We start from the raw sequence: 14,315 nt of genomic DNA on the forward strand, positions 1-14,315 counted from the left end.
GGTCTTGTCAAGAAGAAAAAAATCTGTCAGGGGAGGTTCTCTTCTGCACTGTTCAACCAATCCAGTTAATGTGGAGGAGGAGTTAAGATGGAGTGTTACCGCAGACTTTCTAAACCCAGAGGTGCAACATCGTGAGACTTCCGTCAACGCTTGTGAAACAGACCAAACAGACTAGGCGGGGGGTTTGGAATTTGAGAAGTCAATGAGAGAAGTGAAAATGCCTTCCTTAGTTGTTCATTTTCTCGAAATCTAAAGGCATAACCTAGATTCTAGCATATGTCTTAAAGCTGCAATATGTAACTTTTTGGGTGAACTGACAAAATTCACATAGAAATGTGAGTTACAGATCTGTGATTCTCATTGAAAGCAAGTCTAAGAAGCAATATATCTGTTCTATGTGTGCTATTTATATGCTTCCTGTTTTTAAGTTTTGTCTTTGCATCTTTTGCTTTCAGTTTTATACACCTGCTTCAAACAGCTGAAAATACAATATTTTTGGTTATGGAAATCATATTTCACAGAGGTTTAGATGGTACAATGATTATCTACACTATGCTTGTTTGTTTTGTCACATAAACTGAAAATAGGCAAACTATTAGAATTTTAGAAACTAAGAAATAGCGGAGAGATTCCTGCATAGTGCAACTCTAAGTAGTTGAACATGTTATTACTATAACCTAGTGAACGAGACAAACTGACACGTTTTCATTTTTGTCAAAAACAGATTTATAGCGAACGAGTGCCTTTGATATGAAGGGCTGCACATGCTCAGTTTGGCTTGAGATGAGTTTTAGACCCGTTTATGTGTTTCTACTTGAGACTATAAGTGTGATCTGGGATTTCTATTGGAGAAGCAGTTGCAGCCTATCTTCGTACTGTACTGTCTTTGGTGTCACCTTGTTAATATTCAAAAGTGGAATTCACTTCACAGGCTCTCTTTCCATTTGCCCTGAAAACCGGAACATCCGGTTGTTGGAGACTTGGCAGAGAGGCTACAAATGGAGCAGCCTACAGCTACTTTCCTTGAAATATAGTTGCCAACTCTGCGGCTCAGCTGGTACTCTAGGAAACATGGCAGCCGTCAGTAAATATTTTACAGCTAAAAACTCCTCGATAGCTGGGGGAGTCCTACTCGCTTTATGCATCCTGAAGCAAAGAAGAAGAGGAGGCAAGTCAAGCGGGTATGTTGCTGAACAAATTATAATCTTGGTTGTACTTTAATTGTGCATTCCTAGAGTGCCCATGCCACCGGTTCTTGACTGAGGTAAAAGGAGTTTTATATTAGATATTCAGTGGATATTATTTTTTTCTCTATATTGAACTAATTATGCCATGACTATGAAAATGTTATATTCTGAATCAGGGGTGGATGGAGAACAATCCACTCAACCTTTTGTTGTTCTAAAAAAAAATCAGATTCCAGATTTCAATCTTCAATAGATCTTACACAGAGCGTGTCATGATTATGAAAATGGTTATGTTCTGAATCAGGGGAGAATGGACAAAAATCCAGTTAATTTGTATTTATTATAATTTTTTTCCACTTTCAATCTTCAATAGTTCTTACAAAAACGTGCCATGACTATGAAAATTACATATTCCAAATGAAAGAGAAAAATACCTGTTTTTTTGTAGTAGTTGAAATATAATTATGATTTTTTTTGTGGATTATTTATATTTTTAGGGTGGCTTTCAATATTCAATAGCACTCTGCTTCGAAATGCTTATTTTAAGGTGGATCTAATCACTGCATGTGGTGTTGCAGCCAGAGTGAATGGCTGATCCCACCCCAACAACCTGCCTCTTTAAGAGAAAGAGACAATCCCAAAAGCAGTTAGTTATTTTCGAAAAAATATCAACATTTCAAACCAAAAATGATGTGGATTGTTCTCCATCCTCCCCTTTTCAGAATATATATAATTTTTATAGTCATGGCACGCTTTGTGTAAGACCTATTGAAGTCTGAATATCCAATATAAAACTAATTTTACCTTGGTGTGTTCTTGTATCACAGAACTTGTGGCCAGCAATCCAAGTTAGACAGAATTCTTGAATGTCCAAATTGACAGATGTAATGTCTTAAATCTGAAAGTCAGTGATGTATTGCAGTTATATAATATTGCGGTTATCCATAAGAGACAAGGGTTGATGCAAATGGGGTTGCCGGGTAGCCTAGTGGTTAGAGTGTTGGACTAGTAACCAAAAGGTTGCAAGTTGAAATCCCAGAGCTGACAAGGTACAAATCTGTCATTCTGCCCCAGGCAGTTAACCCACTGTTCCCAGACCATCCTTTTGAATTTGTTCTTAACTGACTTGCCTAGTTAAATAAAGGTTAAAAAAAATGTATGTTGCAGTAATTATGTGTTATTATATCTCTGATGTAAGTATCCCTTCTCATTTGCAAACAGTATAGTTCTTCATAGCCTGGGTCAGCAGGATAATTGGGGCAAATGTTGCTATATTTGGCAACAAAGTAACAAAGACAACACTGTCAGTTTTCCCGCAAGATACAATGACGTTTATTAGCAGCATGCTGCCTGTCAGTAGTATATTGAAAGTTCATTGGACAGTTACAAATTGCTAATTCATTTCAGGTTAAATGCTGTGTCAAGACTCCTTGTGACCTTAGTTTAGCCTACACAACATACACTTGGTTTATTATGGTCATGATGAAACTAATGTTACCTTGGCACTGTGTTGCTATCCTGATGTCCCACATGTCTGTTGGAACATTATATCTGACTATGTGCCCGATGTCTTTTACAGTACAAAAGGGAGCTCAGAACTGGTGTTGAGCAATGAAGTAAGTATGTAAGTGCATCAACAAATGTATAAAATATCCAACTACATGTCATTGTCACATTTGTCCCCAACAACTGCTTTGGCTCTATTTGTGCAGGACAAAGCAGCTAAGAAAGACCGGGCGGCGGTGGACTATGTCTTCTTCCTCAGAATCAGCAAGATCCTCCGGATCATGGTGCCTCGATGGTTCTGCAAAGAGGTGAGCCTAGTGGTTGGGTTGTTTTGTTACAGAAAATATGGTCAACAATTGCACATATTAAGCAAAAAAACAAGATCTTAGTATTTCCCAATGGCTTATTACAGGGCCATTATTATGTAATCTGAATAATAATATTAAGTGGATGTCTTTGTAAATGTATGTTCTGTTGCGTCACATCATGATAAGCATTGAACCTTGAACTAATCAATATCTGTGGGAACAGGCGATACCCTTGCCTTGTAAAGATGGATATGTGTTCCTTCATTGCGTCACTTTTACCCCACAACTTATCTCTTACTCTATGCGTGCGTGTCTCAACATATTCTACAATATTGTCTAAACTTGTGTGTTCTACAAAACCATGGAGCCTAGACATTGACCTTATATACTGATCCGTTTGTTTGATAAGCCAAGGTTGCGATGACATGACATCTGTTGGGTGTATCAGAGTTGATCCTCTATTGAACTCAATTAACTCTAATAAGACGGAAATACTGGTCATGCTGTTAGTTAAGGACAGGCCCATTCTACATTTGAACTGCCATATTTTACTCATTCATTTTTTTTTAGTTTGCACACATTACTTACAATACAACATGAGATTGACTTGTTTATGAACATTGTATTGTTTAATCTGAGGGATTTGTTCACATGGTGTTATCTGTTCCCCACCTGTCCTGCACCACTTCTCCGTTCCCTCCATTGTTATCACCCCAGACTGGATACCTTCTCTTCATCGCTGCTATGCTGGTGACACGGACATACTGTGACGTATGGATGATCCAGAACGGAACCATGATTGAAAGGTTAGAACCATAGAGCTATAATAGTGTTCTAATACCAGTTCTACGGTTAGAACACTGACTATCCATGTGACTTGTTAGGCTGCTTCACTATGACTGTTAACCAGATCATGATAGCCAATGAGTTTGGTGGTGGAAGTGTTGAAAGGGTTAAAATATTATGGTCCGGTTCCCCATACACAGGTTCAGCTTAGTACTGGAATAAGACGCATGTTTAATGGAGATAATAATTGTAGTGCTCTTTACTCCATGACTAGGCTTCATCTGGGTCAGGGAAACCAGCCCCATATCAAACCGTATTTATTTTCCTGCTCAGGAATTGATTGCTGTCTTTCAATCTCCCATAGTGGTGTCATTAGCAGAGATCGCAATCTGTTATTCCTATGTTGCTGTCATACCTTGGGTAACTCTCCACCACGTGATGGTTTTCATAGAACCCAAACCTATAAAACCGATAACCCGTGTTTTTCGTTGTTTGTTGCCTAGTACAGTTAAGCTTTTCAGGCCATAACATTTGTAAACTCAACATGACTAATTGCCATTGGCTGTTCCAACACCAGTGTATCTATTTGTATAACAAATCATCCTTAATGTCAGAGCTCTGCTTCCATACAATCTCACGGCCAATGCAGCAAAACACTAGCTGGGCCGTATGTGAATGATCCTAAATCATCTTTATAAATTTGTTTGGTTGTTACTTTTTCTCCGCTCTCCATGACTTCTAGCTCGGTCACCGAATATGTACTCTATGTGCTTGAGCTAATGACACTTTTCCTTGCCAATTACTATGACCGTCATGGCAGAGGAGTTGGGTAAAGCACAAGCAGATCTGAAGGAGGCCAGAGGCTAATCACTGCCACTAATGTTGAAATGAATCAATCGGACAACAGCTATCTGTCCCATGTTTGCTCATTCTTGTGCATGTTGTGGTTTGCAGTGCAATTATCGTTCGCAACAACGCCGATTTCAAGAACTACTTGTTCAAGTGTTGCAAAGCTATGCCAATTGTAAGTGTGTTTTTGGCATTTCATCACATCCAAAATGTACATGAGTCTAGATGTTAATTGATATACTTGAGTCTGATTTTAAATCTCATATTGCAGTAGTAAGTTGATAAAAATTGTATAAACAATAGTTTACAATTACCAGACTTCTGAATGTGCTACAGTAGTCCCACAGTACTTCTTTAGTGTTATAATTGTTATTTTGGTGTAAATTCTCAGAGGTCTGATATCAACATGGCAATATACACTGAATATCAATTATTAACCTCTCTCTACTGTAATTCATCACGTACCAATACTAATGTATTAATAACCATATATTTAATTCATACGTTGGCTGAAATACTGGAAAATATGTTGTTCGTATACATACACATAAGCTTGACATTCTGTTCAAATGTACTGTATCTTATTTGCTAGACACTTGGTATTTAATTTGCTCTGCGTGTTTTGTATTAAACAGTCCCTCTGCCCATTTAACGAAAAATCCAGATTTCATCGCATGCATACTGTGCTTGGAGAACAGGCACTGCAATAGGTTGTATTTTGATTAAGCTCTGATAGTAATAAAGAGTGTGTTTTGTGACTGTCCATTTCCAGTTTGCCTTGGTGAATAACCTCTTGAAGCTGGGTCTGAACGAGCTGAAGCTGAAGTTCAGAGAGAGGCTGACCAAACATCTCTACGACGAGTACCTCAAGTAAGCATTGTCTACTGCCTCATCTCAGAACCTTGATGTCTGGCTTTTTCGGAAAACATTCCAATAGGGACTACAGATAAATAGTTATCTAACTAAATATGGTGTAATGGTATGTTGTACATGGTCCCTAACAATAAATAACAGCCAATCTACAAATGAATTCACTCAACATGTGCCATCCCCAGAGGATACACATACTACAAAATGGGCAACCTGGATAACCGCATTGCCAACGCTGACCAGCTGCTGACTCAAGACGTAGAGAAGTTTTGTAACAGTGTGGTTGACCTCTACTCCAATCTCAGCAAGGTACAGTAGAGTTGACCTAAACCATCATTTTTACTACTGTTTACCTCTGTGTTTGTGTGTGTGGTTCCAAGGTGTCTGGTGCGAATTTGTACAGTATTTGTAGAACATCTTAGTCAATCATTAACTTCTTGTGTAAATCATAATATTGCTGAAAACAAGCCATCAAGAAAGCTACGTTGTGTAAAATGTACACTTACTGCATCTCTCCTTTAGCCTCTCTTGGACATTGGACTGTACATCTTCAAGCTGACGTCTTCCATCGGAGCCCAGGTGAATATATATATACTCCGATTCCAGAGGCATCCAATAGATTCCATTCAGGTTTTAACAGGATGTAATGTCATTGTTTCCCTCAGGGCCCATCGAGTATGATGGCCTACCTGCTGATCTCAGGCCTGTTCCTAACCAGACTGCGGAAGCCCATCGGTAAGATGACTGTCATTGAGCAGCGCTACGAGGGAGAGTACCGATACGTCAACTCACGACTCATCACCAACAGGTAAAGACCTGGATCTACACTGACTTTGTCATGGGTTGGCAGTACAGTGTTTTCTGACTAAAGTAAAACCTGTTAAATAAATCCTCAGTCAAGGAGCGAGTTCTTTAAAAAAGAGAACTAACTTATGTTAAACATGTACTGTTTTGCCATAGTGAGGAAATTGCCTTCTACAATGGCAACATGAGAGAGAAACAGACGATTCATTCAACATTTAAGAAACTGGTAAGTACCATTAGTCCTTTGTCAGTAAGAGGGATATTAAAGATTTCTTTGTTCACTTCCATCTCAAAGGGCAAACTGCTGATTGTGGTTGGAACTGTCTCTACAGTGTCTAATAATGTTGTGATACCTTTACTGCTGATTGTGGTTGGAACTGTCTCTACAGTGTCTAATAATTTTGTGATACCTTTACTGCTGATTGTGGTTGGAATGGTCTCTACAGTGTCTAATAATGTTGTGATACCTTTACTGCTGATTGTGGTTGGAACTGTCTCTACAGTGTCTAATAATTTTGTGATACCTTTACTGCTGATTGTGGTTGGAATGGTCTCTACAGTGTCTAATAATGTTGTGATACCTTTACTGCTGATTGTGGTTGGAACTGTCTCTACAGTGTCTAATAATGTTGTGTTACCTTTACTGCTGATTGTGGTTGGAACGGTCTCTACAGTGTCTAATATTGTGATACCATTTGTCTTCTATCTTCTCAGGTCGACCATTTGCACAAGTTCATCTTCTTCCGCTTCTCTATGGGCTTTGTAGACAGCATGGTCGCCAAGTGTAAGATCTGATGTTTTAAACCTACAGCTTATGATCATGTCCTCCGTTACATAGCCAGAGATATATGGCTGTCAGTCAACTTGATATTGTCCAGACATCAAATTATAATTATTATTGCTTTGCTAGGTGTCAACATAACATTGTTCAATACAGAATTGGTTTTCCACCAGAGCTATGAGTCACTTCTTGGGTCTCTTCCCCCCCTGCAGACATGGCCACCGTGGTGGGCTACCTGGTGGTGAGTCGGCCCTTCCTCAACCTCTCCGACCCCCGCCACATGAACAGCACCCAAGCTGAGCTGATGGAAGACTATTACCAGAGTGGCAGGATGCTGCTGAGTCTGGCCCAGGCTCTGGGAAGGATCGTACTGGCTGGTAGAGATATGACCAGGCTTTCCGGGTGAGACTTCACTCTTCCCAAAACACTGTGATCCCATCGCGAATTCCATTGAATCGATTTGAATTGATGCCATTTCATCGGGCGGCTTCTCCAGCCAGAGAGCACATAACGGACATCGCTCCCGTCTTTCCATGCCTTCACTCTACTCTTCCATCACGGCTCTTCATGCTTTCACTCCCAAGTGCTGTGTAGGTGGTCTTCTGCTATAGGCCTGTCTCTCCTTCCCAACAGGTTCACCATGCGTATCACTGAGCTCAGGAAGGTCCTGAAAGAACTGAACTCTGGGAAATACGAGCGTACCATGGTCTCCCATCAGAACAAAGAATCATTAGGTGTAGAAAGAGTCACACTGGTCCCGGGCAGCGGACAGATCATCAACGTAGACCACATCATCAAGTATGTGTGACAATCCTCAGTGCATTGCTGTACATAATATTGGCTGCATGAAATCACTTTAATATTTTACTTTTACCTCACTGAAGTTGTCCAAAGCCAAGGTGTTTTCTGAGGTCTGAGCATGAATTGTCTCTAAGAACAGTGTCTGACTGTGTTGGTGTTGCAGGTTTGAACACACACCACTAGCAACACCCAATGGAGATGTACTGATCAAGGACCTGACCTTTGAAGTGGGCATCTCTTTCTTTCCTTTGTATATTTTATTTAACCTTTTTATTTTTGCATGGTTAGTCTCACTGAGAACTCACAGGTCTCTTGCAAAATAGATGTTATGAGATGGTAAAGCTACCATGACTTTGGAGTCCATCGCCAATGAATGTGTGCCACTCGTCTAGTCATTCAGTTGGACCGAAGTACACTCAAACAACTTAGACTTTAATGGGTGATGTTGAAGTAGTGTTGACATTCAAAGTTCTGAGGGCCACGCTGGATGTTACAATGAGGTTATATGCCCTCCCCGACACTCTTGCTTTCACTCTCTCTTTCTTCAGGTGCGGTCTGGTACCAACGTGTTAGTGTGTGGGCCCAATGGCTGTGGCAAGAGCTCACTCTTCAGAGTACTGGGAGAGGTGAAGAATTGTCTGTTTTTATGATCTTGTTCTATTTATTCATACTGACATGACTGTGTCTATGTAAGATAAGATGTGGCAATGGAAGATCTGGTAATAATGGAAGTACTGCAACTAAGTCAAACATTTTTGGTTCAAGTGTCTTAAGAGCACAGTAGGCCATGGAGGTAACATTAGGTGTGTTGTTGACTCTATAGCTCTGGCCTCTGTTCGGAGGGCAGCTGACCAAGCCTGAGCGAGGGAAGCTCTTCTATGTTCCTCAGGTAACTAAATGGACACTTTCAGCCTCTTATATTACCAATGTTATATTCTATTCCATGTTTTGGTAAATTGGCAGCCATATTGGCTCTACTGGAAGGCTGTTCCATCTTATTGTAGAGACCGTACATGACCCCTGACCTCTTCCATCTTAATGTAGAGACCCTACATGCCCATTGGCACGCTGAGGGATCAGGTGATCTACCCTGACACCTATGAGGAGCAAAAGAGGAAAGGCATCTCTGACCAGGTGCTGAAGGAGTACCTGGGCAACGTCCAGTTAGGTCACATCCTGGACAGAGAGGGGACTTGGGACACCGTGCAGGACTGGATGGATGTCCTCAGTGGAGGAGAGAAGCAGAGGATGGCGGTAAGACGTTTTCTTTTTTTGATTCTTTCTTCAGTTTTTAATCGAAGCTTTCTCAAGCTTACATCATCACATTCTAATTCAGTTTATTACAGAATTAAGGTGATTGACTTTGTTTTGTATGTGTGATGTTTGTCTCTGTCTGTAGATGGCAAGGTTGTTCTACCACAAACCTCAGTTTGCCATCTTGGATGAGTGCACCAGTGCTGTGAGTGTAGATGTGGAGGACTTCATCTACAGTCACTGCAGAACGGTACGAATAGCCCCAACCCCCTCCAGCCTTTAATCTGGACTCTAAGCATGTACTGTGATAGGTCTGAGTGTTAGCTTCCATCTTTATACAACTTCAGTTTAATAAATAACAGCACACCTTACATACACGTTATGTCTGCAGCATAGTTCATATAGTTCCTCATGTAATTATTTGATCTGTGTTTGTGTCGCATCTTTCTGGCTCTTATCTTATGACTGGTTTGTTACTTTATCCATAGGTTGGCATCAGTCTGTTCACTGTCTCTCACAGAAAGTCTTTGTGGAAACACCATGAGGTAAGATGACATCCTTTCTGGGAACACCGTTACGTGGGTCTTTGTGGCTTCTGATGCGTCAGTGTACAGTATGTTGTTTTGCTGTGATACATCTGGGAGTTTTTATTGGGAAACTCATTCGGGCAGTTTTCTAAGATGTAGCTTTTGTTTCATTTGTGTCATGTCAGTCAAAACGTTTTGGTCAAGTTCCCCTGGTAGTGTTTTTTTAATGGTGAGTTTAAGAACATTTAGTATGATAAATAGATTTGAAATCTCATTATGGTGAAATAAGTATAGCCAGTTATAATTGTAATGGCTTAGCAGATAATAAGAAAAAATATCACTATTTACCTGGCTAAAAGCGAAGGAATATAATATATATTGTTTACAGGAAACTAATTCAATTTGATCAAATTTTATATAAAAAAATAAGACATTGTAATAATAGTCATCTAATATATATATATATACTAAATTTGGAGCTTGGTCCTTTTTACAAATGTAGATGAAATTGTGTGGGAAAAGGACTGGAGGGACAGAATATATTTCTCCCATGGGCAATCAAATTCAAAAGGGGTGATGATATTCATTAACAGTAATTTTGATCCAAATGTGCGAATTGTCCAAACAGATCCTCCAGGTAGATGGATGATTTTTAAACGTTTTGAACCATGATGGGAGGTCATAATAAGGTTTTAAATACCTCATGAACTTAAGGAAATCACCAATGTCATGGATATATTGGAATTAGTGGATACATGGAGGCTTAAATAGCCTGACCTAGTGAGACATACACGATGGAGGCTCAATCAAGCTAGTCGTCCTGACTACTTTCTTATGTCATTCTCTCTGGCACCAAAAGTTAACAAAGTGTTGATAGGGGACAGAATGCAACCAGACCATCAAATAATTGGCATTATTATTATTCTTTCCATGTGGATGACGATATTGGACATTTTATCAAAGCCTATTGGATGCTAACTTGTTTTTAACTAGGACAGAATAATTTATAACTGACTTTTTCCAACGTAACATAGCAGATCCCCTTATTGTATGGGACACTTTTAAATGTTCCTTTAGAGGCCATGCAATTCAGTACTCATCTCTTAAACAAAAGCAATGTAGGTCAAGGAGCCCACACAAACAAAGGAAATGGAAGGACTAACAGTACAGATAGTTAGCAATAAAAACCGTACCACAGAGGCTCAGAATAAGTGAGAGCAAAAACAAAAAGAAATGGAGGAACTTATTCAAGAAAGATACAGTGTAATACATTGTAAAAAATAAAGCGAACTGGATGGAATATGGGGAAGAATGCACATAGAATTCCCTGAAACTTGTTACAAATGACTGAGTCAACCATTATTCTTTTTTTTTTAAATGTTGAAAGAGGAAGTAAAGTACTAAGCACATGTTTTCATTTGTCTCCTCCATCCCCACTAACCAAATCTAATTGTATGGATTTTTCCCCTATTAATAATGTAAAATTAACATCTGTACAGAAAGACTCATGTGAAGGCCAAATTACGGAGGAACATATTGATGCAATTAAAGCCTTTAATTCCAGGAAAACTCCAGGACTGGATGGCATACCAGAGGAGTTATACCAAACCTTTTTGATATACACAGAGGACTGTTATTAGCATGTTTTAACCACTCCTATATAAATGGTAGATTATCGGACACTCAACAAGAAGGTCTGATATCATTATTACTGAAACAGGATCCAAGTGGTAAATATAAAGATCCAGTCTAAAACAATTGGAGGCCTCTTACACTTCAGTGTTGTGATTAACTGATTAAAAGGTTAAAAGGTATTGCTGGATATTATTAATCCTAACAGGTTTTTTACATGGACAATACATTGGAGATAATATATGACAAGTGTAAACAATAGAACACTATGAAACATCTGGGAAACCAGGCCTGGTATTCATAGCTGACTTTGAAAAGGTTTTTGATAGAGTACGACTGGAGTTTATATACAGTATAAATGCCTGGAATATTTCAATTGTGGAGAATCTCTTGGGTTAAAGTTATGTATGGTAACCCTAGGTGTAAAATAGTAAATGGCTACTTCTCAAAGTTTTAAACTTTCAAAGAGGAGTAAAACAAGGTTATCCACTATCGGCATATCTATTTCTTATTGCCATTGAAATGTTAGCTGTTAAAATCAGATCTGGCACAGCCTCATCGAGGATAAGAGGATCTTGATATTTGTTCTAACCTCTCTGGATTACAACAAAATGATGTGTACTATATTACACATTGGATCACAAAAAATAAAACTTTTACATTACTGTGTAGTTTACCAATAAAATGGTCTGACAGTGATGTGGACATACTCGGTATACATATCCTGAAAAAAAGAAATGATCTCACTCCAATACATTTAATAGAAAGTTACCAAAAATTGATAAAATCTTGCTACAATGAAAAGGAAAATACCTGTCTATTTTTGGAAAAATGGAAAAATGCAAAAATTAATCCATTTGATTTGGAATGGCAAGTCAGGACTAAATTAAAGTCTTATTTATATAATGAATTTTAATTAGGAGGGCAGATATTCTGAAATATTAAAGCATTTGACCTCTCACTAAAGGCATCAGTCATACAAAAGTTATACTTCAATCCGAACTGGTTCTCTAACAAATTAGTAGGAATATCGCACCCCATGTTCAAGAATGGCCTTTTTCCCTTTATTCAGATCACAACCTCTCACTTTCGGTTATTTGAAAATGAAATCTCCAAAATATCACTTTTTTAAAAGAAGCCATAGAAAGTTGGTTGCAATTTCAGTTTAATTCACCAGAAAAGACAGAACAAATAATACCACAAATATTGTGGTTTAACTCAAATATACTAACTGATAAAAAACAAAACAATTTTTCAATACAATTTTAAAATTAAAAAAGTATAACCTTGGTAAATTATATCATAAATAGGACTGGTGGAATTATGTCACACAAGCAACTAACAAAAATATATGGTTCTACCCAAAAATACAACCTACTAATTGAAGCATTACCGCAAAAATGGAAGAGGCAAGTGAAAGGGGGAAAAGTAATGAACTTGTCTGTCGGCCCTGCATTAAAGACCAAAATTAAAGAAAATTGTGATAAATATAAAAGTATACCAGTTTAATTTAAGGACCAAAAAGTTGGTACCTGTGCCATATAGATTGCAAGGAAGTTGGGAAGTGATTTTCAATGTACCGATTCCATAGCACAATTGTTTTTATTTCAATTATTCTACAATATTCTTCCAAACAAGAGAATGTTGTATGTATATAGATATATATATATATATGGGGGCTCTGCAGAAAGCTGCAAGGAGACATAGTCATTAGATCATTTGTTTTGGTACTGTCCATATGTAGCTTGTTTCTGGTCGCAGGTCCAGGAATGGCTGAAGAATTGCAACATTTACCTGGAGCTAACTCTGCAGATAGCACTATTATGGGATTTTGAAAAGTCATAGTCAATCAATCACTAATATAAAAATAATTTTACCAAAAATGTTCATCTGTAATTTAAAATCTATAGAAACTATAAGAATAGAAAGGTTCAGAACTTTTGTGAAACAGCACAGTTCAAAAATATATGGCAAATAGAAATCCAGTATGGAGGGAGTGGAGCTGAAGGGTGGGACTAATGACAACAAGATAACAAATGTAAAATATACTGTGTCTGTAAAATGTATATAGGTTCACAACTTTTGTGGAACAGCACAGTTAAAAAATATGTGGCAACTAGAAATCAAACTGGATGGGCATCAGAAATAGATGGGAGAGGTTGAGGGTAGAGGAAAGACAGGACTTCAATTACATTGATGGAAGCTGCAATCTGCAATCTATCTGCAATATCAAAGCTGATCTACCCTACATTATTTTTGTAAATGGTGTGCACTGGTGTGGCTGCCTGGATATGGAACCACACTTTGAAAACATTTTGCTGCCAGAAATACCCTTTGAATTTTTGTTTTGTAACTTCCTCCAGTACTACCTTCACATGGACGGAAGAGGAAACTACGACTTCAAACCTATCACCGAGGAGACCATAGAGTTCGGCTCCTAGAGGAGCGTCAACGACACACACACCATCCTCCGGCCTGAAGAAAAGCGCCCACTAATTCTGCACTTAAAACAAACCTAGACTACTGTTTTTAATCAATTGTAACCTCTTTTGTTGTTTTCTTTTGACAAGATGTATTTAAATGATCAGATATGTTAGTCTGGTTAAGTAAACATTTGTCAACGGTGATTGTATGTGTGTGTTAAACGCTCTACAACAACGCTTTCTTAGTGTCCAACATGCTTTTTCTGCCCTTAACCTTGTTCTGAACACCTCCAAAACAAAGGTCATGTGGTTTAGTAAGAAGAATGCCCCTCTCCCCACCAGTGTGATTTCTACCTCTGAGGGTTTAGAGCTTGAGGTAGTCACCTCATAGAAGTACTTGGTAGTATGGCTAGACGGTCCTTCTCTCAGCACATATCAAAGCTGCAGGCTAAAGTTGAATCTAGACTTGGTTTTTCCTCTATTGTAAATGCTCCTCTTTCACCCCAGCTGCCAAACGAATCCTGATTCAGATGACCATGCTAGACTATGGAGACGCCATTTATAGATCAGCAGGTAAGGGTGCTCTC

The 14,315-nt window shown here is 38.6% G+C and overlaps 1 protein-coding gene across 1 annotated transcript; it reads left to right on the forward strand.

Annotated features, from left to right (window-relative positions):
• Window positions 1-213: 213 nt before the first annotated feature.
• LOC112215534 (ATP-binding cassette sub-family D member 3) lies at window positions 214-14,315 on the forward strand. The gene is made up of 21 exons (XM_024374626.2): window positions 214-335; window positions 932-1,181; window positions 2,767-2,803; window positions 2,900-3,001; window positions 3,719-3,807; window positions 4,742-4,811; window positions 5,409-5,506; window positions 5,692-5,815; window positions 6,029-6,085; window positions 6,172-6,314; window positions 6,467-6,536; window positions 7,025-7,094; window positions 7,304-7,493; window positions 7,725-7,889; window positions 8,056-8,119; window positions 8,441-8,518; window positions 8,716-8,781; window positions 8,937-9,146; window positions 9,292-9,396; window positions 9,635-9,691; window positions 13,669-14,315. The coding sequence occupies exons 2-21, from the start codon at window positions 1,072-1,074 to the stop codon at window positions 13,744-13,746; spliced, it is 1,983 nt and encodes a 660-aa protein (XP_024230394.1). The 5' UTR covers window positions 214-335; window positions 932-1,071; the 3' UTR covers window positions 13,747-14,315.

The sequence above is a fragment of the Oncorhynchus tshawytscha genome, linkage group LG16, assembly GCF_018296145.1.
Source record: "Oncorhynchus tshawytscha isolate Ot180627B linkage group LG16, Otsh_v2.0, whole genome shotgun sequence".
Classification (NCBI taxonomy): domain Eukaryota; kingdom Metazoa; phylum Chordata; class Actinopteri; order Salmoniformes; family Salmonidae; genus Oncorhynchus; species Oncorhynchus tshawytscha.